This window comes from Schistocerca nitens, chromosome 4 (genome assembly GCF_023898315.1).
Source record: "Schistocerca nitens isolate TAMUIC-IGC-003100 chromosome 4, iqSchNite1.1, whole genome shotgun sequence".
In the NCBI taxonomy this organism is placed as follows: Eukaryota; Metazoa; Arthropoda; class Insecta; order Orthoptera; family Acrididae; genus Schistocerca; species Schistocerca nitens.
The window spans coordinates 832,039,059-832,065,876 of NC_064617.1; the positions used below are offsets into that span (position 1 = coordinate 832,039,059).

General features: G+C 42.6%; 1 protein-coding gene across 3 annotated transcripts in view; it reads left to right on the plus strand.

Annotated features, from left to right (window-relative positions):
* LOC126253261 (putative polypeptide N-acetylgalactosaminyltransferase 9) overlaps window positions 1–26,818 on the plus strand; it is a 598,235-nt gene that overhangs the window by 543,837 nt on the left and 27,580 nt on the right. For all 3 annotated transcript variants that reach the window (XM_049954469.1, XM_049954467.1, XM_049954468.1), the window contains 3 exons: window positions 16,309–16,473; window positions 24,178–24,326; window positions 26,307–26,489. In XM_049954469.1, the coding sequence (XP_049810426.1) occupies window positions 16,309–16,473; window positions 24,178–24,326; window positions 26,307–26,489 (497 nt within the window). The remainder of the gene's footprint in view (window positions 1–16,308; window positions 16,474–24,177; window positions 24,327–26,306; window positions 26,490–26,818) is intronic.

The following is a 26,818-nucleotide window of genomic DNA, read 5'->3' on the forward strand; positions in this document are numbered from 1 at the left end:
AATGGTCGGTCCTCCGCAGGTATTTCTAGATTTCGCTACAGCATTCCGGCGTTGCAGTTTTCCTATACACAAATACAACGTGAGCAACTTAAATCCGAACTCATAACGTAACCGCTGCAGAATCGGTAGACTGTGATAGAATGAAGTTTTATGAATGCTACGTAATGAAAATACTGCATTTATTGTTACAAAACCACGCAATTACAGAGACAAGCGACTAAAGCAGGCCGCGCGGGATTAGCCGAGCGGTCTAACGCTGCAGTCATGGACTGTGCGGCTGGTACCGACGGAGGTTCGAGTCCTCCCTCGGGCATGGATGTGTGTGTTTGTCCTTAGGATAGTTTAGGTTAAGTAGTGTGTAAGCTTAGGGACTGATGACCTTAGCAGTTAAGTCCCATAAGATTTCACACACACATGAACATTTTGATTAAAGCAGGCTTACAGGTCTGTCGAGAAAATGCGGTATTTGACAGACATCAAGGCAGTTCCTAGATCGATGACAGTAGATGGGGGAAGGGGGAGGGGAATTCAGAAGATGTAGAGTTTTAAATACTTGAGAGAGTGGATGGGAACTGCGCTGACCGAAAAAGAAGCAAGAAAACAAAATGAATTTAGCGTACAAACTATGAACATCTACAGTAAGAAACACATTTCGATCAATGCAAAACTGAGACTTTACCAGACAGTGATCTGCCCTGAAGAATTATACGCAGCAGAAACTCTTAACCTACTAAGAGCAGGAGTACTTCAGAGATTAGAACTGGTGGAACGGAAGATTCTCAGGATGGTACTGGGACCTCGAAGAACAGAAAGTGGGCAACTCGGAAGACGAGCGAACGAAGAACTGTGTACCAAGATGGAGAGAATGTCGGATATCATTAGAAAAAAGAGGAGCTTGTTCTTCGGACACATCCTTAGAATGGACCAGAGGTAGGGGAAGGGGGAGGGGGGGTGGTAACGCAGCGAATAATGCAGTGTCTGGTGAGCAAGAGAACCAAACAAAGTGCGCTAGATCCAAGAGGTACAAAGGGATGTGACAGAAATATGAGTACATTAACCAGAGATATACAACAGGGTGATTTTTAAATTAAAAAAAAAAACAGACTGTCACAGGTTTCGACGACAGAGCTAGACCCAGAAAAAAATCATGGTGGACAAATGAGCGAAGAAGATAACAAAGTATGAGCATGAAAGAATATTGGGCAAGGAGAAAGACCAGAAGAAGCGAAGGTAACGCGAATTAACTTGGTCCTCAGGCGGCCCAAATGAAAAGAAGAAGAAGAAGAAGATCGTAACAAAAGATGTTCAAAATTATCAACCTGTACATCGATGCACTTTCGTGGTCGACTGACCATATTGCGAGTCTTCTGACGTAAAACGCTGTGGTCAGTTGCGTTGATTTCTCGTTGAATGTTCACCTTGAGTTATTCCGATATAAATTTTATCCTTCATGCATCTCCAAAGGAAAAAAAAAACGTAGGTGGATAACTGTGGAACGTGGAGGCTACGATCTGCTATTGACGACTCGTTCTTTTGAAAGCTGCACGAACCCGATTCAGTAAAACGTTTGATGTGTGGTATGTTGCTCCGTCTTCTTGGTTGAAGCGGGATTATTTTTAGTCATAAGTTAATTAATTATAGAATTCATGGGAAACATTGAAGTAAACTATGAACATCTACAGTAAGAAACACATTTCGATCAATGCAAAACTGAGACTTTACCAGACAGTGATCTGCCCTGAAGTCTGGTCAAAAAACATTGGTCGCACTGTGCGATTGCCGGAAATGACTGCAGACACAGTTCTCATCGTGAAGTGGAAGCTTGAATATCTCGTCAGAAGAGGATTCCTCTCGATCCAGTACCTGGTGTACTACGAATTAACATGAACGGATAAAGGAAACCATGCCTGGTGCAACATGGAGTACGACGTCGTGTCTGTTCTGTCTACCAAAATTGTTTCCGAGGAGTCACTTGCAACAATTAGTTCGTTTCTGTTTGTCTGTTTCCTTCAGTAATTGCACAGCTGTAATGCGTTATAGTTCCAGCTTTAGCTGATGAAGACCTTTACGAGAAGCTGTGTATTTAACCCAAGACTGTTGGGATAAATTGCGTACTGATATTTTTTTTCGGCTGGCAGTAATTGTCCGTTCATTATCAACAGTGTTCTGTAGATTCTTAACAGATGGTTGCCTATTTCGATTTGCATTTTAAATCGTACCTGTTGTACACCGTTTTCACCTAAACTGTGTATGCCACTCTCCGCTGGGATACTGGCATTCGCAAATTTTTCTACGAACAGTTGACGTATTTGAACGATAGGGCAGAACAGTATCGAATGCCTTCCGAAAGTCAAGGAACACTTCACGTGCTGGGCAATGTTCTCTGCGGCGTTCGGGATCTCGTGGGTGAACAGAGCGTAACTCGTGAATGACGGAACACTATACTGCACACTGACGGTCTATGACAAAGTGGACTATTAGGCAATTCTCTCTCTATGGCCCATGAACCATGGACCTTGCCGTTGGTGGGGAGGCTTGCGTGCCTCAGCGATACAGATGGCCGTACCGTACGTGCAACCACAACGGAGGGGTATCTGTTGAGAGGCCAGACAAACATGTGGTTCCTGAAGAGGGGCAGCAGCCTTTTCAGTAGTTGCAGGGGCAACAGTCTGGATGATTGACTGATCTGGCCTTGTAACATTAACCAAAACGGCCTTGCTGTGCTGGTACTGCGAACGGCTGAAAGCAAGGGGAAACTACAGCCGTAATTTTTCCCGAGGACATGCAGCTTTACTGTATGATTAAATGATGATGGCGTCCTCTTGGGTAAAATATTCCGGAGGTAAAATAGTCCCCCATTCGGATCTCCGGGCGGGGACTACTCAAGACGACGTCGTTATCAGGAGAAAGAAAACTGGCATTCTACGGATCGGAGCGTGGAATGTCAGATCCCTTAATCGGGCAGGTAGGTTAGAAAATTTAAAAAGGGAAATGGATAGGTTAAAGTTAGATATAGTGAGAATTAGTGAAGTTCGGTGGCAGGAGGAACAAGACTTTTGGTCAGGTGATTACAGGGTTATAAATACAAAATCAAATAGGGGTAATGCAGGAGTAGGTTTAATAATGAATAAAAAAATAGGAGTGCGGGTTAGCTACTACAAACAGCATAGTGAACGCATTATTGTGGCCAAGATAGACACAAAGCCCATGCCTACTACAGTAGTACAAGTTTACATGCAACTAGCTCTGCAGATGATGAAGAAATTGATGAAATGTATGACGAGATAAAAGAAATCATTCAGGTAGTGAAGGGAGACGAAAATTTAATAGTCATGGGTGACTGGAATTCGTCAGTAGGAAAAGGGAGAGAAGGAAACATAGTAGGTGAATATGGATTGGGGGGAAGAAATGAAAGAGGAAGCCGCCTTGTAGAATTTTGCACAGAGCATAACTTAATCATAGCTAACACTTGGTTCAAGAATCATAAAAGAAGGTTGTATACCTGGAAGAATCCTGGAGATACTAATAGGTATCAGATAGATTATATAATGGTAAGACAGAGATTTAGGAACCAGGTTTTAAATTGTAAGACATTTCCAGGGGCAGATGTGGATTCTGACCACAATCTATTGGTTATGAACTGCAGATTGAAACTGAAGAAACTGCAAAAAGGTGGGAATTTAAGGAGATGGGACCTGGATAAACTGAAAGAACCAGAGGTTGTAGAGAGTTTCAGGGAGAGCATAAGGGAACAATTGACAGGAATGGGGGAAAGAAATACAGTAGAAGAAGAATGGGTAGCTCTGAGGGATGAAGTAGTGAAGGCAGCAGAGGATCAAGTAGGTAAAAAGACGAGGGCTAATAGAAATCCTTGGGTAACAGAAGAAATATTGAATTTAATTGATGAAAGGAGAAAATATTAAAATGCAGTAAATGAAGCAGGCAAAAGCGAATACAAACGTCTCAAAAATGAGATCGACAGAAAGTGCAAAATGGCTAAGCAGGGATGGCTAGAGGACAAATGTAAGGATGTAGAGGCTTGTCTCACTAGGGGTAAGATAGATACTGCCTACAGGAAAATTGGAGAGACCTTTGGAGAGAAGAGAACCACTTGTATGAATATCAAGAGCTCAGATGGCAACCCAGTTCTAAGCAAAGAAGGGAAGGCAGAAAGGTGGAAGGAGTATATAGAGGGTTTATACAAGGGCGATGTACTTGAGGACAGTATTATGGAAATGGAAGAGGGTGTAGATGAAGATGAAATGGGAGATAAGATACTGCGTGAAGAGTTTGACAGAGCACTGAAAGACCTGAGTCGAAACAAGGCCCCGGGAGTAGACAACATTCCATTAGAACTACTGATGGCCTTGGGAGAGCCAGTCATGACAAAACTCTACCATCTGGTGAGCAAGATGTATGAGACAGGCGAAATACCCACAGACTTCAAGAAGAATATAATAACTTCAATACCAAAGAAAGCAGGTGTTGACAGATGTGAAAATTACCGAACTATCAGTTTAATAAGTCACAGCTGCAAAATACTAACACGAATTCTTTACAGACGAATGGAAAAACTGATAGAAGCGGACCTCGGGGAAGATCAGTTTGGATTCCGTAGAAATGTTGGAACACGTGAGGCAATACTAACCTTACGACTTATCTTAGAAGAAAGATTAAGAAAAGGCAAACCTACGTTTCTAGCTTTTGTAGACTTAGAGAAAGCTTTTGACAACGTTAACTGGAATACTCTCTTTCAAATTCTGAAGGTGGCAGGGGTAAAATACAGGGAGCGAAAGGCTATTTACAATTTGTACAGAAACCAGATGGCAGTTATATGAGTCGAGGGGCATGAAAGGGAAGCAGTGGTTGGGAAAGGAGTGAGACAGGGTTGTACCCTCTCCCCGATGTTATTCAATCTGTATATTGAGCAAGCAGTAAAGGAAACAAAAGAAAAATTCGGAGTAGGTATTAAAATTCATGGAGAAGAAGTAAAAACTTTGAGGTTCGCCGATGACATTGTAATTCTGTCAGAGACAGCAAAGGACTTGGAAGAGCAGTTGAACGGAATGGACAGTGTCTTGAAAGGAGGATATTAAGATGAACATCAACAAAAGCAAAACGAGGATAATGGAATGTAGTCAAATTAAATCGGGTGATGCTGAGGGGATTAGATTAGGAAATTAGACACTTAAAGTAGTAAAGGAGTTTTGCTATTTAGGGAGTAAAATAACTGATGATGGTCGAAGTAGAGAGGATATAAAATGTAGACTGGCAATGGCAAGGAAATCGTTTCTGAAGAAGAGAAATTTGTTAACATCGAGTATAGGTTTAAGTGTCAGGAAGTCGTTTCTGAAAGTATTTGTATGGAGTGTAGCCATGTATGGAAGTGAAACATGGACGATAACCAGTTTGGACAAGAAGAGAATAGAAGCTTTCGAAATGTGGTGCTACAGAAGAATGCTGAAGATAAGGTGGGTAGATCACGTAACTAATGAGGAGGTATTGAATAGGATTGGGGAGAAGAGAAGTTTGTGGCACAACTTGACTAGAAGAAGGGATCGGTTGGTAGGACATGTTTTGAGGCGTCAAGGGATCACAAATTTAGCATTGGAGGGCAGCGTGGAGGGTAAAAATCGTAGAGGGAGACCAAGAGATCAATACACTAAGCAGATTCAGAAGGATGTAGGTTGCAGTAGGTACTGGGAGATGAAGAAGCTTGCACAGGATAGAGTAGCATGGAGAGCTGCATCAAACCAGTCTCAGGACTGAAGACCACAACAACATGGCTACGAGCTCCTTCGTCGTAGCTGCCCTTATAGAAGAAACGTAAGTGCCACTGAAGTACGTACCTGGCAGACTCTTGTACGAGGTCTGTTCAAAAAACTCCGGAATGCTGGTAATTTCGCGGCAGTGGTGTGTTGGAGCGAAATTCTGTTGGCATCCCTGCACGCGCCTGTGTTTAATGTGTAACAGTCAGAAGTTTCATTGTTGTATGTCTGTAGGTTATTGTTCAGTGCTGTATTGAGTAGATCGTTGTGTCGCACAGTTTTGCGAATTTCGAGATGGCAGAGTTAGAGGAGCAACGCGTCTGCATCAAATTTTGAGTGAAACTCAAGAAAATCTTTACAGAGACACACCAAATGACGTAGGAAGCCTACGGTGATGAGTGCTTAAGCCGTACTCGGTGTTACGAACGGTTCACTTGGTTTAAAAATGGCCGGACCAAAGTTAAAGATGACACTCGTTCAGGACGCCCTTCGACGTCTACCGACAACGCCCATGTCAGGAACGTCAACGAAATTAATGCGTGGCAATTAAAGAATGACTGTCCTAGAGATTGCAGAGGAATATAACATTTGTGTTGAATCATGTCATGAAATCCACGTCCCACCTTCGCCTTACAACCTGCGAAAAGCTTTTGGAGCGCGCGGATGAGAACGAGTTGTTCCTTAAGAGAATCGTAACTGGTGACGAGACTTTTTTTTATTTCCAAAGTCAGAACCTCCGTTGGAAGGACGAAGATCTGCATCGCAGATGAGATAAAAGAAAATTCACAGAAGGCGCTTCGCGCAGTGCAGCAAGAGGCGTATCAAGACTGGTTCCGGAGAGAGGTGCATCAATTGTAAAGGAGAGTATTTCGAAGGGTAACATGCACAATAAATAAAAGATTAGCGCAGAAAAATTTTGTGGTCATAGTTCCGGAATATTTTGAACAAACCTCGCACGGGGGATAATATCAACCAAGTCTCGTTTACAGTTTTGACCATGCCAGTGGGAACACAATTATGAAATGTGACAAGGAGAAGGTCGCGAATAAGTGTGCAGCGGGTCTGATTGACTGACGAAATGACACTGATGAGCCAAAATATCCCGTAAACGTCGTCTTCTCCGCTAATTGGTGCTGTAGACGAGAGTACTGGAGGGGAACGCCTCTCGCTTGAAGATGTTCCAGCAAATGTGGGGCGCAGCATGTGCTTCCAAGAAGATGGGGCGACTGCTCATTTTGGACTGGCTGTTCGTAGGCACTCAAACAGGTCATTTCCGCATCGATGGATTGGGCTTGATGGACCGGTTACCTGGCCCCCACGCTCAGCGGATTTATCGAGCCCTGGTTTCTTTCTGTGAGGAGCCATGACACCTCTCATGTATCGCGATCCTGTGGAGTATGAAATCGACCTCGTCGCAAAAATAGTCTGCGCAGCTGCCAAAATCAAAGAGGACCGATGGCCTTTGTAGTCTGGTCCCTTCAACCCCCACCAACCAACCAACCAGAATCAAAGAAACTCCCGGTGTGTTCGAGCGTGTCCGGCAGACAGTGCCCCGTCGGTGTTAGGCATGTTTGGTGTCCGAGGGTGCAAACTTCTAGCATCTGTTGTGATATTAGAGCTGTATTTATGTCATACACTATGTGTACGCGTTATGTCCGTTAAATGTTTCAAATGACTCACTCTCTTTGTTTCCTTTCCGATCTACGACCTCTGCTACCACTTACTCTACGATTGGGGCCTTGGGTTGCTATGCAATTCTCAGTTGTTACGATGTACCCCGCCTCTCCTCGAAGTTTGTCGGAACATTTCTGGGTCATTCTTTATAAGCGGAGGAGAGACAAATGGGGAATCATTCCAGCGATGGTACATGCCGCGAATGGAGAAATCCACTGACTTGAGCGATTTTGACTGTGAGCAGACTGTGGAACTGTGTCCCGAGTATCAATGGAAAGAGTTTGGAGGCATTTCTCAGTTGCAAGTAATTATTTCCCTTCCAGCGTGTGCGTTGAAATGAAATTGTTCACGATGTGGAGAACTAACTTACCGAAAATTTTCACAGATCATTGTGGCTAATATTGGCCGCGGTCGATATCGTCAACAAAACAGCTGCTCTTGCCACACAAAATTTGAGTAGTGAAGTCAAGAATAGAAATTCGCACAGTTCATAACCGCAAACCATAAAATTTGGGAAAGAGCAGTACAGACAAGAGGAAGGCAACAACAGCAGCTGCGGCAGCCGTATCGCCTGGCGCCTATGTAGCGACTGACGCCGCGTGGCACGCCGCCGATCGATAGCGTGGTCGACTCGGCGCGACTTGGCGACGCGACGGCCGCGTGGCGATCCAGACGCCGGCGTCGGGGTGTTCCCCGTTAGGGACCACCCAGCGCGAGCGCGGCGCCGGCTCTGCCGCTGCACGGCTGCAGTCTGCGTGGCAGATCAACTGCCGCGGCTGACAGTATTGACGTGCTTGTTCACTTTCGAGCCTGATCAGGCCATCATGTCGGAATCTACAGGGTGGGTGAGAAGTCGCTCCCTAGTTTTAAATCTCCATGAAATTTTTATTAACGAATATTTGCACACGGAACAAGTTGTAGTCGGTTTCAGGACCCTGAGAATATGTGTATCAAACTCCAGTTCCACATTGCTCCTGCGTTGTCGGCCAAATGACGTAAACGTGTAGGTATGTCATCAGCTGATTTCTGCAGGAATGTCAAGAGTGCGTGGGTTTGTTCGGTACACCCCTTCTTTGGCCCGATCCCACGAGAAAAAGTCACAACGAGTGAGGTCGCGACTTCTCGGAGGCCGTTCTGAGGGTATCGCCTTCCCAGCCAACGTCCTGGTAAGTGTTCGTCCAGCCCGTCACGAACGATGCAGGTGGTGCTCCGTCCTGCTTAGAAGGATATCGCAACATTCGCCCATTGTGATATCAGTGGCCACACAATCATTCAGCGTCTGGTGATACCAACCGCTTTTCACGATGTCTCGCAGTATGAATTGCCTAATGAGATGATCTGCGGTCATACCGCACCAGACTATCAATTTTGGGCAACTTTATGATTTTTCGATTGTCATACTTGGATTTGTTTCTGCCCAGTAATGGCAGTTGTCTCGATTGACGAATCCCCCCAACGTGAAACACCGCCGCAACGCTCCAAATTATGTTCTTGAACAAATACGGACTACGCGTGAAGATGTCCCTCACTGCCTCTACATTTTCTGGAGATCGCGCCACGGATGGTGGTCGTCCTCGCGGTTTATACACATCTCACCCAGTTTTAATTAGCTTAGTGTCTCTCGCAACGAGAGACCAGTTTGTGGATACCGTCAGTGTAGAATGTTGCGCTCTGTTGACGGAGCAACTACCTCATCTCTGCCTACTCCGATTCATGACTTTGAAAGTGAAGTTCTGGAAAGTGTTCAGTAAGTTTTGGGAATAGCTGAAAATCGGATGGGGTGAAGTCGAGACTGTATGGAAGGTGATCGATGACAGTGAACCCAAGGCGTCGGAATGTTGCCAGTGTCTCTGTCCTCGTGTGTGGCCTGCCTCTGTGAGTAAAGGGTGCGCCGGCCAGGGTGGCCTAGCGGTTCTAGGCGCTACAGTCTGGAACCGCTACGGTCGCAGGTTCGAATCCTGCCTCGGGCATGGATGTGTGTGATGTCCTTAGGTTAGTTAGGTTTAAGTAGTTCTAAGTTCTAGGGGACTGATGACCTTAGAAGTTAAGTCCCATAGTGCTCAGAGCCATTTGAAGCATGTTTACGGCCTCTGTGTGCGCAACAGTTCAGAAACACACATGATTGATGAGAAGGTTTCATGTCATCAATGTTCATCCGAGCCAGTGTAATGGAGGCATATACAGAGGAGTACATGAGCTGCACTTCCATAGTTTAAAAACAGCAATTGAAAAAAGGAGGGAAGTGTTTCTGGGAGAACACGTTGTGCTTCCCCGACGTAGTCTCACGACAATATTGACGGGGCTCAGAAACGGTTGTAAAACGTTTTAATTTCTCCCGTATGAGCGATCAGTCATCAGATGGATTGGTTACTGGGATAAATGACGTAATCAGAAAGAGAAACACGGTAATGAGACTTGATATTCGGCCAGTGGAAATATTAGTTACTGCTTTGAAATTTAAGTATACTCTGAACAGTTTTCAACAATCACCGCAGTATCTATCTTTCAGTAGAGTAGAACTTCTTACGACAGCTACATTTCTTAAGAATCAATATCTGGTACAACGGATAAGGGGTCGTAATTAATTTTATTTAATTTTCTTTGCTACGCAGGTCTTGATACTTTGTCACGAAACTCGCTTGTTGGTAAACCGCGAAAGATGTGCCTAGAGTTAATTGCAGCAATGAAAGACATTGTATAAGTGTTATATTTCCTGCTTGAAGCTGCCTGTCAAATAGGGTGAGTACACTAAAAACCGTCTCCGTAGTCGGGGTCGCTAAAATGCGATAGTCGGGTTGCAATTTTGACGGCGACAAAATATAATCATTAGTATTTGGTTGGCAAAGGGAAGAGAATCGGCAAAGTTGTTGGTGATCAAGAGATTTTTCACCAGTGTCCTGAATTAAATACCAAATCTCTCAACAGAGCATCATGGAGGGTGGACGTGGCACACTGGTCCCTCGTATGAGAGTGTGTTAATCATTTAATTGTCCCGTTACGTCAGTATAAAAAGATTAAACCAGCTATTCTTTGGTCATCACTCATTAATGACAGTGCCGTTTCTTTCAGTTCCATAAACAGGGCGATTTCTTCCTGAAAACGACTCGGAGGAAACGTCAACTACATGGGGTGAGACAGCTAAAACAGACCACCCAACATATATACAGAGGCAGTAAATACATCGAGGTGCAGTAATTTGTAGCGTTATTAGTTGCTGATTATGACGTTTCTGTTTCACCAAGCTCCACACATCGTTGAAGCCTTCCTCGATAACTCTTTCCTTCCGCAGAAAAGAATATTGGTCCATTAAAAAAATCGGTAACATAATTTGGCAAACGTAACGTTAAAATTAATTGCGTACGTCAGAAAATTCGCCATATTATCTGTTACAACTCAGAGTAAACCGCATCTCCGTACATTTACTTGTTTTGGATATATCTGGGATGGCTTGTCTCAGCTGTCTTTCCCATCACATCTCCCCCTGCTTTGCGTGTCCATTTCCTCCTCCCCCCCTCCCTTTCCTCTGTCCATCTCCTCGTCTCCCACCAATTTGTTCTTGAGTCTTTTTTTATTGGTGTTGTAAACAGAAACCTGATTGGGAACTGATGTCGCTTGAAATCAGGTGGTAAATCGGTTGGGCTCATTGGCACATGGGGTATAGATCAGTGAGAATAGTAACTTCAATTAATGTATTTCGCAGAGTTTTAATCTGTAAATAGGAAGGATTACAGTCATAAGCTGGTAAACCATAAAATACAATTTTCCTATTTTATCAAAAAACCAACTGGCAGGAAGGAAACAAAACAGTGTATTGTTGTGTATAGAATTTTTATGCAAATTATATACTGGTGATTCAGCAGCTACCTATTGGTTTTATGCATCCCACAATGACTTCAGATACCACATACAATAAACTATTAGTCCTTAATGTACTTAAATTTTTTACTCGAATATGTTTTCGTTAGTGGCTCTAGATTTCGAAGTATTCAAGAAAGACGTAGAAAAGTGACTTTCAACCGAGTTTTTCTCGAATGACTAGAAAAGTGTGGCCTCCAGCGATAACGCATTCCAGCACAAAATTTAACTACATTAAATTTCCTACAAAAATCGATAAAATTGAAAATCTTGAGAGTTTTTGAAGGCATTGCAGGCTGCGTAAAACTTAGTGCTAGGAGCTTCTGAACCACCCTGTATAAGGAGAGAGAATATCCTGGTGCAGCGTCGACAGAAACCGTTTGAAAAGCTTTTTAGACTGTTGCAGCGTTGGTGTGTTGAGAAAAAATTATTAAGAAAGAAATACTATAATTGTATTGTTTCTAGGTTAATTAGCATTGAAGTTAGCCAATCGGGCCATTCTGTGGGAAAATTCAAGTGGCACGCAGAGGCGGTGTCGCCAAACGTGTTCTTCGTTTGGTTTCCTATACAAGAATTGGACATGTGTCGGTAGTAGGGATCGAGCCAGAATCGAAGGCTGAGCAGTTTCGTGCGCTATCATCTATCCTATGAGAAATATTATCTGGCGGGCCGCTTGAATTTGTGAGCGCAACGGCCTGATTGGCCGACTTCAGTGCTAATTAACTTGGAAACGGTGCAACATCTTGAATTTTTTTTAAAACTAAACAGTTCTCAGGACAACCTACCCTGCATCGCCCTTACAAGATTTTCAGGCTGTTTCTGACAATGCTGTATATGGGAGAAACAATTTGCCTAATGGTTTAAATAATATGCCTTGCCATCGCAGTTAAAAATTGATTGCGACAAATAATACTAAGCCGTACATTTTCACAGCACAGCTTTCTCTATCTCGCAGTCGTTTTTACGGAAAATCTGTACATTATTATTTAAAAAATTGTGTGACTCATGTCCACGTAAGAGATTCGACATTACTTGAATGTCAACCATATTTTAGCCCTCTCAATTTCTAACTTCGACCATATATTACGCCGTCTTCAGGCCCCCTGATCCACGGGTAGGGAGAATCCCACCTCCGATCCAGTCAAAACAGGGACCAGCTTCCAATGCCTGGTATTCGTAGATTTTTGACACAGCGATCCCTTCGATCATCATTTTCCGACTGTTACTGGAATGTTGGGCAAATATTGGAAAATTTATCTAACAGTCGGCAAGTGATGATCGAAGGGATCGCTGTCATAATTCTACGGATACCAGTCACTGAATGCTGTTCCCTGTTTTGGTCGGAACCGAGATCAGGGGGCCTGAAGATGGTGTAATATATCGCCGTAACTGGTTACTCAATAAAATTACAATTGGAAATTTGGACGGTTGAAAGGTGTTTTGATTCGACATTCTGTACTGAACAGCCGAGGTCCCCCAACCGTCTGTATAATGATGGACATACAGAGAATGAACATTTTTGTTTTACACTGTCACTCGGTCTTTCACTCGTTCAGTGAACGAAATACACTGAACAGCACATGTGACCCGGAGTCGAGAAGAAAAGTCTGTGTCCGCAGAGGGTTCTTCCTACTGTGCCACTTCTTAGGGCTTCTTCCCGTTCCATTCGCTTATGGAGTCTCGGAAAAACAGCTGCGTAATGCCTCTGGGTGCACTGTGCACTGTAATTAGTCTAATCTTGTCTTAAAGAATCCCTATGGGAGCGGCAGGCAGTACTATATTTCTAGAGTATTCACTTAAAACTGGTTCTTCAAACTTCCTACTAGGACTTGTGCGGCGTAGTTTGCGAGGGACAGCCATAAAGTTTTAATTATCAACAGGAAAAAATGTTTGTTTGTAGACATGTGTCCGCAGTTCTAGTAAACTTTGAAATCTACGCCCACAATACGTTGTCTCGCCGCTAGATGAAGCCAAACAGTGAGGTATATCCTATGGTGAAGTGGTTTATCGTCCGGCAATTCGTTTTCAGCTGCAAGAGAAAATAATGCAGCTGTACCTGGCTGACCCAGACTGCTAAAGAAGTACTCTGAATGGGCCTGAAACATTAGTTGCTGCTGAAAATGAATGACCACAGGATACTCCACTCACCAATACGCTATGCCATTTTTCGTTTGCCCATCTAGTGGTATGATACGGTACTGAGATGCGAGGACTTCAGTGTGTTACCACGATTGCAGACATGCACCTGCAAACAAACAAAACATTAATTACCTTATTTCGTTTTTTCGAGGTGATGATTAAACATTCATGACTACACCTCGTACGTCAGCAAAACTGTGACCATACATACTGCTCTCCTGTGTTTATATTAAATATCCCCTGACAGTCTTATTTTGATACCGATGTCGCAAGACTTTTGTGAGCAGTCTGCTTTGTAAACTGGCTGTCTTTTTCCTGGTGTTTCTTCAAGAAACCGATGTCTGCAAGCTGTCTTACCTGCTATTGAGGCTTCGTAATTATTCCATTTTATATCCACACGAATGTTGAACCCAGGTATCTGTATGACTCAGTGATTCCGGCAGCGACTCGTTGATATCTTAGTCATATGACATAACTTATATGCGTTCAGTGAAGTGCGGTATTTTAAATTTCTGAACCTTTAAAGAAAACTGGCAATCTTTGCACAGGGTAGAGGTGGCACGTAGTGGCAGCAGGAGAGGATTGTGAAGAACAGATGATTATATACCTGCCAACTCTTCCGATTTAGGCAGGAGACTCCTGATTTTACACTTCTTCTCCTTTCTCTCGATTATTCCATTGTTTCTTCAGCTTTCTTGCAAATTAATGTCAAACCTAAGAAATTTGTTTCGAAAACCCGCCATTTCAGTTCCTTTTTTTTCCAGTGGTCTGAAAACCTTCGCTCATTAGTCGTTTTTAACAGATAACGCATCGAAGTTTACAGAAATCAGGAATTCTCACGCGGCCTGTATTTCGAGAGCTATTTTTCCTCTTTCCTGCCCGTTTTGTAGAATTCTATAATGGTACTGCTCAGTGTTGCGCTCTGTTCGAACTGTGGTTAAGCGAAATCTCTTATTAGTCAGTGTTCTTATAACTGGTACAAAGCTTTAGAATTGATATTTATGAGTATAATTTTGTTACCTGAATCTTGTAAAAGATTTATTTTGTGCTGTAGGTTATTTCACGTGTATCTTATTCGTCATACTTCGTTTTCTTGAAGCAATATTCGGACCAGTTTTCCGTGCACTACCGAATCTAGGAAAGATCCATTGATTCCATTCTAATCTCTTTGCTGATGTGACGTTTTTATAACACACGTGGAAACAGAACAGCAGCGAGAAAATTTCAAGAGCGTGAATAACTAAAATCCCAACGTAGTACAATTTACCTGGGCTACGCTACAGTTATGGGGTATAGAATCTACAGTGAGGAGCCAAAGAAACTGGTACACCTGCCTAATATCGTGTAGGACCCCCACGAACGCGCAGAAGTGCAGCAGCACAATGCGGCATGGACTCGACTAATGTCTGAAGTAATTTATGTCTGGGGAGTTTGGTGGCAAGTGGAAATGTTTAAACTCAGAAGAGTGTTCCTGGAGCCACTCTATAGGAATTCTTGGGTGTGAGGTGTCGCATTGTCATGCTGGAATTGCCCAAGTCCGTCGTAATGGACAATAGACATGAATGGATGCAGGTGATCAGATCGGATGCTTACGTACGTGTCACCTGTCAGAGTCGTATCTAGACGTATCGGGGGTCCCATATCACTCCAACTGCACACGTCCCACACCATTACAGAGCCTCCACCAGCTTGAACACTCCCCTACTGACATGCAAAGTCCATGGATTCATGAGGTTGTCTCCATACCGGGATACGTCCATCCGCTCGATACAATTTGAAACGAGACTCGTCCGACAAGGCAACATGTTTCCAGTCATCAACAGTGTTGACGGGCCCAGGCGAGGCGTAAAGCTTTGTGTCGTGCAGTCATCAAGGATACACGACTGGGTCTTCGTCTCCGAAAGCCCATGTCGATGATGTTTCGTTGAATGGTTCGCACCCTGACAGTTGTTGATGGCCCAGCACTGTAGTCTGTAGCAATTTGCGGAAGGATTGCACTTCTGTCACGTTGAACGATTCTCTTCAGTCGTCTTTGGTCCCATTCTTGCAGGATCTTCTTTCGGCCGCAGCGGTGTCGGAGATTTGATGTTTTACCGGATTTCTGGACCGAGCGAGGTGGCGTAGTGGTTAGCACACTGGACTCGCATTCGGGAGGACGACGGTTCAATCCCGCGTCCGGCCATCCTGATTTAGGTTTTCCATGATTTCCCTAAATCGCTTCAAGCAAATGCCGGGATGGTTCCTTCGAAAGGGCACGGCCGACTTCCTTCCCCGTCCTTCCCTAACCCGATGAGACCGATGACCTCGCTGTTTTGTCTCTTCTCCCAAAACAACCCAACCCCAACCCGGATTTCTGATATTCACCGTACACTCGTGAAATGGTCGTGCGGGAAAATCCCCCTTCATCGCTGCCTCCTAGATGCTGTGTCCCGTCGCCCGTGTGTCGATTATAATACCAAATTCAAACTCACTTAAATCTTGATAACCTGCCCTTGTAGGAGCAGTAACCGATCTAACAGCAACGCCACACACTTGTTGTCTTACAGAGGGGTTGCCGGGCGCAGTGCCATATTCTGCCTACTTACATATTTCTATATTTGAATATGCATGCCTACACCGGTTTCTTTGGCGCTTCAGTGTACGTTTCGGGTGTTTTCGAGGTTTCATTTTTCTTTCTTTTTTTTCAGCCGGTATCTATCTTTCTGGCTTCATAAGGAAAGACTCACGTGCGTTTTCTCGGGATTGCACTGAAAATGAGCCGCGAGTTATGATCGTTCATACCTCCTGATTTTTAAAACTGAATCTCTCGATTTTTTGTTTTTGAAGGTTGGCAGGCGTGGATGATGAGTTACGTGTGTGTTTGGTGTTGCAGCGCACACGAAGCAGCAGCTGGAGGACTACATGGTGCACTACCCCAAGGTGCGCATCGTGCGCGCCAAGAAGCGGGAGGGCCTGATCCGTGCGCGGCTGATGGGCGCGCGCGAAGCCACGGCGCCCGTCCTCACCTACCTCGACTCCCACTGCGAGTGCACCGAGGGTGAGCGTGCAGGCTGGCCGGCCTTCCCCTCACGTTCCCGTACTGGGCAGACACACCTGTGCGACGGGCTGTGCACAGCTGGCTGTTAAAACTGCTGTACCAGGAAATGTGTGTGTGTGTGTGTGTGTGTGTGTGTGTGTGTGTGTGTGTGTGTGTGCGCGCGCGCTGCGCGCGTGTACTTAATTAGGAAGCACACATGATTATATTTTTAGGTGATTTTTGTATACACAAAGTGCGAAATTTAGTGTCATTCCACGCTGCTTCAACTCTGTAGCCGAGTTCATCAATCGTGGTGGCTGGAGAGTGGTTGTGTGCTAGTCTCTCCGGCAGCACTTGGCCAAATATTTTCAATGGGTGAGAATTCTGGAGAAATTGTTAGCCAGGGAAACATTCGAATATCATCTACGAGGGTAGTTCAATAAGTAATGCCCCACATTTCTTTTTCTCAGAACATATTATTGTTAAGAGTCAGAATTTGGTGACAATATACATCAACATGTCTTGGCCATGTCCTGTTTTTCTACGTAGCCTCCATCACGTTCTATGGCCGTAAGCCAACGTTGTGGAAGAGCATGTATTCCCTGCTGGTAAAAGCTCTTGTCACGTAGGCATAGCCATGTTTACATCGTATGACTGATACTTTCGTCATCGTCAAAGTGTGTTCCCCGTAGAGAATCTGTAAGTGGCCCAAAGAGATGGAAGTCCGAGGCTGCCAGGTCTGGACTGTAAGGTGGATGAGGCAATGATGTCCAACCCAATTTGACCATGTGTTTCCTGTTCCTCAGACTTGTGTGTGGGCGTGCATGATCGAATTGGAGCAAGATTTCCGCTGGATTCTTGTACGGTCGAACACGTCGGAAACGGTTCTTGAGTTTATTCAGACTCTCTATCTATGCCTCTGAATTGACCCTCTTGGCATCACATCCCTGAGAATGACTCTATCACAATCCCACGAGACTGATACCATGACTTTTCCGGCAGAGGGGGTTGTCTTGAATTTCTTCTTTTGTGGTGAATGAGGATGATGCCACACCTGGACTGCCTTTTTGTTTCAGGCGCAAAAGTGGTGCAACCAGCTTTCGTCCTCAGTAACGATCCGTGACAGAAAGGCCTCTCCGCCAGTCTCAAAACGCTGCAACAATTTAGATGAAATTGCCTTTCTTTGAATCTTGTGGTCCGCTGTGAGCATTCGTGGAACCCATCGTGAGCACCACTTTGAATATCCGAGAGTCTCAATCATTGCAGATGCACTTCCAATGCTGAGCAACAACTGTAGAGCCAATTTTCGAGTGATGATACACCAGTTGGCATGAATAATGGCATCCGCACAATTCAGAATGTCTGGAGCAGTGGCTGTGACAGCACATTCCGAGCGTGGCTGATCATGGAGCTCTCTGCATTTTTTGAAACTGTAACTTTCTTTACCCATCGCACAATTGTACTCCTATCAACTGCAGCATTGCCATACACTGTACACAAACGTTTATGTATGTTCACTACGGGTCCTTTTTCTGCACACAAGAATTCAATAGCTCCTTGTAACGTGAGTCATATGTAGACGCCATTCTGTCGCTGTACTACAGCTCTCCCATCCACCAGAACGGTTCAAAACTTCACCCGCGCACAGAAAAAACATCAAATGTGAAAAACCAATAAGGTCGTATGTCTATGTATATTAATGGCTTTTTAAAAAAATGTGGGGCATTACTTATATAACGACTTTAGTATATCGAGGTAGGTAAGGATAGCACAGACAACGTACAGCATTCACTACACAACATTAAGGTTGTCTTTAGCACAAAAAAGGGTGCTTAATGCCATGTTACTTCATCGAAAGATAACGACATGGAGACCTCAGAATAGGGCACAGCCATAGCCACAACATGTGAGAAATGTAACAGCTGCTGTCAGATGACTGTGTCATCCACCCACCACCACCCTCTATCGTCGGCATCATGCCAGGTGCTGAGCCCGTATATGAATGAAACCTTTTGCTTCCAGGGACCTTTTCAATTCCCAAACATCTATTATGTATACATGCAGACTGAAGCAACATATGAAAATTTGTACTAAGGCTGGGATTCGAACCCAGGTCTCCTGATCACTAGGCAGATGAGCTAACCACCATGCCAGTGGCTTTGCACAACTGCATGGACTACCCTAGTATGCCTCCCTCCTTAATCAAAATTCCCATTCACACATCAGCCCACACAATATGCATCATGCCAAGGTGTTGTAATGGTTACTGCTTCCGCATAGTGAGGAGGACACTTGGGTTCAAATTCCAGCCTCAGTACAAATTCTCATTCGTCACTTTGGTCTGCATATATACATCACAGATGGTTGGTGCTTGGAAAGGTCTCTTGAAGCATATAATTTCATTTGATTAAAAGCACTTATGCCTGCATTTCAGGCAGGATCCCCAGTTTCATTCAATGCTGAGGTGCTGCCCCAGCACAGTTGGATAATCTATGCAGTGCTATTAGAGTTTATGGCAAATACCGAGGGGACTGAGTTGTGAATGGGAATTGGGGCTGAGAGGGGAGGTGTGCTAGGGTAGCCCAAGCAGCTGTGAAAAGCCAATGTGCCAGGATGACACAGGAGTTAGTGCATCTGCCTACTGAGCAGGAGGCCTGTGTTCAAATCCCCACATTGGTACACATTTTCAATCATCACTTCAGTCTGCAGATAAACATCATATCAGAATGACAAATCTAGCAACATTCATTCTCCTCGAATCCTCCACACACAATGCCTGTCATGATGTGGTTCGCAGAACCAGGATTTGACTGAAAAGTGTTGTCATTATGTCCACCACTGTTGGCATTGCTCCTCCTTCTGTTCCAACAATGGTCACCATGCTGACAATACGTGGCATTTCAGATGTCATCATATTATCCTGTTATTACTTTTATATTGTAATTTCATGTACTGACACGTTCCATGATCTTGGAGATTTGCTCCTCAATTTGGTCCTATGGAACTAGATGTGTAAGTAAATAAATAAGTCTTCACTTGAAACTTCTGGGCTGATAGGCCATGGTCGATGTATAAAACTCTCCCCTGACATTTCATCTCTGACTGCGGGAGACTTCCTCCGAGGTAAAGCGGCTTTACCTCGGAGGATGTCTTCCGCAGTCGGAGACAAAACGTCAGGGAAGAGTTTTATACATAGACCTCGGCCTATCATCCCAGAAGTTTTAAGTGAAGACAGTACTGGCTGTGAAAGCCTACATTAAATAAATAAGTCTTTGATGTGGCTGTACGATTCTGCAGAGCTGTGCAAACAATATGTCTGTCCTCTTGGGTGCTATTCACCAGGGGCCGTTGAGATCTTGTATAGTGTTGAGTATCCCCCCTCCCCCACCCCCTCCAGAGAACCTGCTGATTCCATATTCACTTACAGTTGTGAGATCTCAACCAGTGTGAGCAGCTATACTGACCAACAATAAGCCACAGTCTCAGTAAACTATGATTCTTCCTCTGCTGCATCCCACATGAACTAGGAGATGTTTCCCCTCCTTATGAGGCTTAACACAAACTTCTCACATACAAATAACATTCAAACATGATTTCTGGATGAGAAACCCTCTGCATGCTCTTTCTTAGATACAGTATGAAATACTAAGATGTTTGTTGCCTGCTGCCTTTATAGTGTTGCAATTTTAATGGCCAACTGTGTAGTTTAAGATTAGGTATTTATAATGACATTGATTCCAAAATTAAGCAAAGTCAGTGTTCAGTCGATGATATGGTGTATCCTGACAGGAAAACAAAACTGAAGAATATATGTATCAAAAATGAGGTTTCTATGTTCAACTTTAGGATACATAAGAGCTTTTCTCATCGAGAACAATGACATAAGACTTGGATTAGTTGTAAAGAGTACACTGGAGGATGCTGAAATACATAAAATAAATTGGTTAAACCATGTTGAAAGAATGTCAATGATAGGTATCGAAAATAATGAATAATTACAAAGACACAGGGAAACATAGTAGAGGAAGACCACAGAAAAGTTGGAGAGAGAAATTTTGGTATGTTTGTTTATGGAACAGCCTTAAAAAGACTAATAGTTGCAGTCAAACAATGGAAACTCCAGGCAGGGATATCAAAAATGTAGGAAAAGATAGATTTATAACAACAAAAACAATCAATTATTGACAAAATTATTTAATTGGATAGATAAAAAAGCTACTCACCAAGTGACAGTAAAGCACATACATAAGACAGCTTTCGGTAGAGTTCGGGAAAGTCACCCAGAACCGCAGGTCAGGAGAGACTTACATACAGTACGATGCTTTCTGTGATGGTGGCTTATTGTTAGGTGGTATAGCTGCTCAAACCGGTAGAGATCTCACAACTGCATGTCAATATGGAATCAACAGGTTCTTGCTATATGGTAAGTCACCCTTGACCTGTGGTTTTGGGTGAGTTTCCCGAAATCTGCCCCTTTTCCTAGACCTATCCAGTCCTTTTCCTTTCCCTCTTTTTCCTTCCCCTTCATCCCTTCTGCCTGAAGAAGGAGTCACTGGCTCCAAAAGCTTGTCAGTTACAACTGTCTTTTATTTGTGTGTTGTGCCGGAAAAGTTAGATTGCTACTTACCGTAAAGAAGATATGACAAGTTGCAGACAGGCACGATTAAAGGATACTCACATGTAGCTTTCAGCCACCACCTTCATCAGTGAACACATACACACACACACACACACACACACACACACACACACACACACTCTCTCTCTCTCTCTCTCTCTCTCTCTCTCTCTCTTTACTGATGAAGGCTGTGGCTGAAAGCTCTACAAGTGAGTGACTTTTATCGTGCCTGAGTAGTGGTAGATATTGATACTGATGATGATCACGACAATGATCATAACTGTCTGTATGAGTTTCTTGAAGTCACAGAGTGTAAACATGATTTTCAAATAGAGGTAGACCCTCTAAATTTATTGTCTCCGATGAAAGTTATAACTGTGTTTTATTTAGCAACCACAGAGTTGGGTGGCACAGCAACTGCTAAACTTGATCCATATTGAAAATAACAATTTTCAAATCCCAATCCGGCTGTACATATTTAGGCTCTCTGTAATATCTCTGAATGATTTCAAGCAAATGATAACGTGCACATCACTGATTTCTTGTCAGCACTCCCTTCAAACTAAGTCAGTTCTGTACCCACCACATTCTACATTATATTAGACATCCAAATCAACAATCATCTATAATTGCAAGAGAATACTAACATCATTAGCAAAAGAATTAGACAAACCAGTCTGCATGTGACTCTCTTCAAGGCATCAGAAACATTGAGGTAGCATTCCAATCCATGACCATTTCAGTTCCACCTGCAGCTCACAGAGATTGTTCCAAACTGGGTCCGAGATGGCATCCTTCATGTGCTCTGTAGAACTCAGGTCCAGTGAGCTGGAAGACCACATAAGCATCCTCGTGTGTAGGAGCATTGCTAAATAGGAAAGTAGTTTCCTGTCTTCTGCAGCAAATATCAGGGGTCACATTTCATCCCATATAAACAACCCCTGTGTGAGAATACCTCCACCACCTGCTTGAATGGTATCCTGTTGGCAAAAAGGAAACACTGTTTCCATTTGAGACTAGTGGGAGAAGGAACGGAATGGAGTTTGACCTTCTAGCCCTCGACATGTTGGCATGCTAGGAAAACTGTGGGAAACTGCAGTCAAGATGGCCAGTCAAGAATTTTAATCTGTTCCTTCTGTGCTTTTAACTATTGCACCAACTCCCTCAATAAAACCACTGTTAAGTTTGTTGCAGAGTTTACATTGTTTTGTATTATATATCACGATTTCTTACCATTACATTCACAAATAGAGCATGGGAAGAATTCTCGTACACGTAGCATCAGCTATTAATTAGTATGATTTTTATATCCATGATCCCTACAGCAGTGATCTGTAAAGATTTTAAAACATTTGCAGATTCAATTCTGAAACACCACCCTTGCAGTTATGAGTATGTTTCTTACGAGAAAAATAAATAAGTCATTTTTTGTGTCCCAGCCTGGTGTAAGCCTTCAGGTTTATGACACTTCAGCAGCTTGCAGGTCAGTTTTGTTACTTGTTTTAGTAAACCACTTCTCATGTAGCCTTAAGAGTTCATTCCATATCATCCTATTGCAAAAATATCTGAGACTCTCAGGTGCCATAGCATTTACATGTTGACTTGGTTCCAGTCATTCACAGTGCTCCCAAATCAATCTAGGTGAAGGCCAGGCACATCTGTCTTCATCTTTATCTAACTGAGATAGTATTTTGTCCTTACCAAGAAAGATTATTATGTTTTTGAGACCTTCATTTCCTTACAGTGAGAGCCAGCTGTCAATTTCTTGCGCCAATCTAATGTTTTCTCAAGAATTTACTGCAGACTACCACAATTTTAATGAGACAGATTCCACTGTCAGTATCATAGAATTTGCCCAGTACCTTAAAAATTGCAAAAGCTAAACTCCATAGCTTCACAGTACCAAAGACCAAAATCAGTTACTGTGCATTATTGAAATGGGTAATATTACTTTCCTAGACTGTAGTAAATTTTATATTATCAATGAGACAGAGCTATAACACAGATATTATTCGTACATGAGTACACCTGGAGACTGTACAAGTCTGACATTACACTGACACGCAGGTGATGAGTGATGATGAAAACTACCAAATGCTGTTTCATGTTCTTCAGTTATCAAATAAGAAATTAGAGGAAAACATTTTTGAAGGCATTGTGCATACAGTTCTCACTTACTCATAAACAAACACAGCTTAGCACCACTCCTAAGCAACATCTGAGTTTTTAACCCTTGTCTTCATTCTTCCTATAATTTCTGCTCTTCCATTCTATTTCACACTTTTCAATTAGTGTAAGCTAAATTTCCAAATAGTCTGATGTTCCAGCTTGTGCATTCTCTCCAGTAATTGTGCTATTCTCCATGTGTAAACATATCTCAGTTCTTGTAGCTTAATTCATTAACCACAAATTTCAAACTGTATTACAATTTCTAAACTTATGTTTTAAATAGAAATAAAATATCTGTTATTTACCTTCTGTATGTGCATACTGAGTGTCATAAAATATTTAATATAATGCTGTTTTATAAGCTTGTGCAAAATCTCAGATGCTGTTAGTCTGAAAGTGAATGGTGCAATGTCTTCAACAGCTTCGAAACTTGCCTCAAACAAATTACAACATGCCCCTTCCATTTTCTTGTTGAGTCATTGTTTAACAAAAGGTCACAAACAAAATGTGACGCAATCCCACTGTGCATGTACAAACTGCATCAACAGTGCACATGTTTATCAGAAATACAAAAGTGGTAATTATAATATAATTGAACAGATAAAAGAACTACTGACCAAGCAGCGACAGGAGAAGACACACATAAAAGAAGGTTATACTTAAGGAAGCTTTTGGAGTCAATTTACCCTTCTTCTGGCAGAAGAGTTGAAGGGGAAGGAAGAGGGGCAAAGGAAAAGGATTGGAGAGGTTTAGGAAAAGTGGTAGATTTTGGAAAAGTCACCGAGAACTGCAATTCAGGGGAAACTTTCCAGATGGGATGAGAAGGAAAGACTGATTGTTGGGGACTGCACTGTATGAGATGAGTAGTAATTACGCTACACTACAATATACCAGAGACATATGGAATTTTCACAATGCACATTTTTATTTGTTTCCAGGCTGGTTGGAGCCTCTTTTGGATCGTATAGCTCGAGACCCAACTACAGTGGTCTGCCCTGTCATTGATGTCATTGATGACACAACATTGGAATACCACTGGAGGGATTCAGGAGGTGTTAATGTTGGAGGTTTTGATTGGAACCTCCAGGCAAGTGGCTTCAAAATTTACTGTTGATATTTGTATATTTAATGTAGGGCAGTAAATATACAAAACTTGTTTAACATGTGCAAATACCCTTCTCAGGTTTGCCGCTGGGTCATTTTGCGTAAATCGCATAATATTTCGTTGACACAACTGCTTGACATCTTCAGGTGGTGCTAGTTGCTGCTGCCACTGATGCAAGGCACAAGAAGCTGCACCTTGATGCAGTGACAGCAGCAACTATCACCACCTGAAGATGTCAGGCAGTTGCACTGATGAAATATCGTGCGATTTAACAATACGATCTATCGGCAAACCGGAGAAGCGCATTTGCAACAGATCCACTGGGAAAACCTGAAAAGTCACATTGTTTAACATGTGCTAGTTATCATCGTACTTATAGAATGGCTACTATTTTAAAGTAATTACTCACAGTAAATACCCTCAGTACCTTGTATGACAAATCATTTACAGTTTGTCAAGCAGCTGAAACCATCCAGTCTTTTAAGAAATGGCATATCTTACTGCAGTCCATTTTCACTAAAATTGTTTATCATGTGTGCATATAGTTATAATGTTTGGAGAAGAGGATAAATCCATAATGTCCTAACATAGATTAAAGACACTGGGGTCATATACCACAGTAAGAACATAAAATCATTGCAAGAGGAAATCAGAAAAATTACAACTGAAGGACTTTAGTTTCTAACTTTGCTATATTCTCCCATGGTCCATTCTTTGGCACTAATGAGCAACTTTAAACTTCTCAGTAATATAAGTGATACTTCACTGCATAATCACTTTGGTTGAGATGAACAGAAGTTATTTGTTTTGGTTGTGCATTAGCTAATCATTCAGTGCTACTGGGATAACAAGCGAATTGTGATCCTGTTTGAACAAATAATAATCCCAGATGAACTGGATTCAAATCTTAATCAAGTCATCTTCATCTACATTTTATGTCATTTTCCTAAGCAATTTGATATAAAGATCAGGTTTGTGGTCTTGTTGTCTTCCTTGGTGAGTTGAACTCATACAAAGCTCTCAGGTTTCTAACTGAGTGAGTTTATTGAAACAGTGTGACCTTTTCATAAGTGCCACTCCCATCATTTTGACAAACTAACTCAGATGGAAACCTGAGAGCTTTATATTAATGTCAGGATTGTTTCTTCAGCAAGCTTCAGCTGATCTGGTTATATAGCTGATATTTATTTTAGCCAGTGTGCCATCTTTAATGAGCTGAGCTGCCAGCAAGATGTTAAATAGGACCAAAAAATGTGATTAACTTGAAAACTCAATCATTTGTTTGTGAACAGCAATGGCAATTAATTGCAAAGCCTCAAGCCTTAATAACTAGAAGGGTAAGTGGAAGGTTTCAGAATCCATGAAAGCACAAGTGCTGAAACTGTTTACTGATAAGTACTGTTAAAATGTATCCTCAAGATCAATTCTCAAAATAATTCACTGTCTATTGGTCTGCTGTGGGCATGAATGATGCTGGTGACAGAATGAGAAAACTAACTGTATAACAATGTGATAACTTTACTCACAAGGTCAGATGGCTACTAATTGTGTAAAAAGGAACAGCATGACAGTTTTCACTCCAAATTAAGTGCCTTAAGGATGTTTTTCAGTAAAAAGATGGAAACTAATGTGGTTTCAATAATCTCAAATGACAGGTTTTAAGGGCTTAAAGGCATGTGGTATTAACATAAAGCAGGCAGCTCAGTTTAAATTGCAAATCATTAGAATGTCTAAAAGTCTTGCATTCAATGGAAGCTCTGTGGTGGATAGGAAAGTTAGTTTGATAGCAACTAGAGCATTAGTGCCTATCATTCTTCCATACTGTAACTGTTAGCCTATATATGTATTGTATGAATCAAAAGTGTTACTTCAGTAAGCTTCTTGCTCTACTGTATTTTCAGATACAGGTCTGTGTTGTTATAAAACCATATTTCACTACTGAACTAACAACCATTTCTGCAGTTCAACTGGCATGCAGTACCTGAGCATGAAAAGAAGAGGCATAAGAATGCGGCTGAGCCTGTGTGGAGTCCAACAATGGCTGGTGGGCTTTTCAGCATTGACAAGGCTTTCTTTGAGCGCCTTGGAACTTATGACAGTGGGTTTGATATCTGGGGTGGAGAAAATCTGGAACTTTCATTCAAGGTAACTACATATATCAAAGGGAGAATACAAATATCAGTACTATTTATCCACTTCAGTGTTAAGTACCTGTGGTAATTTCTAAAGGAACATGAAACAACCTGTATTTCAACATCTGCTAAAGTTTAGAGATGCACCTGCTCCCAGAAGAAATACTCTACAGAAACAATTTCATATTATTTGTTATTCATTCTTGCAGAAATCCCCAGCAACAGAACAATAATTATTTTATGTAGAAATAATATGCAGTTATTTGCCCTGTCTCTTTTGGATAGCATGAATATTTGCTACAATCATTGATGTTAACGCACTACTGTCCGGCAGCCCCACAG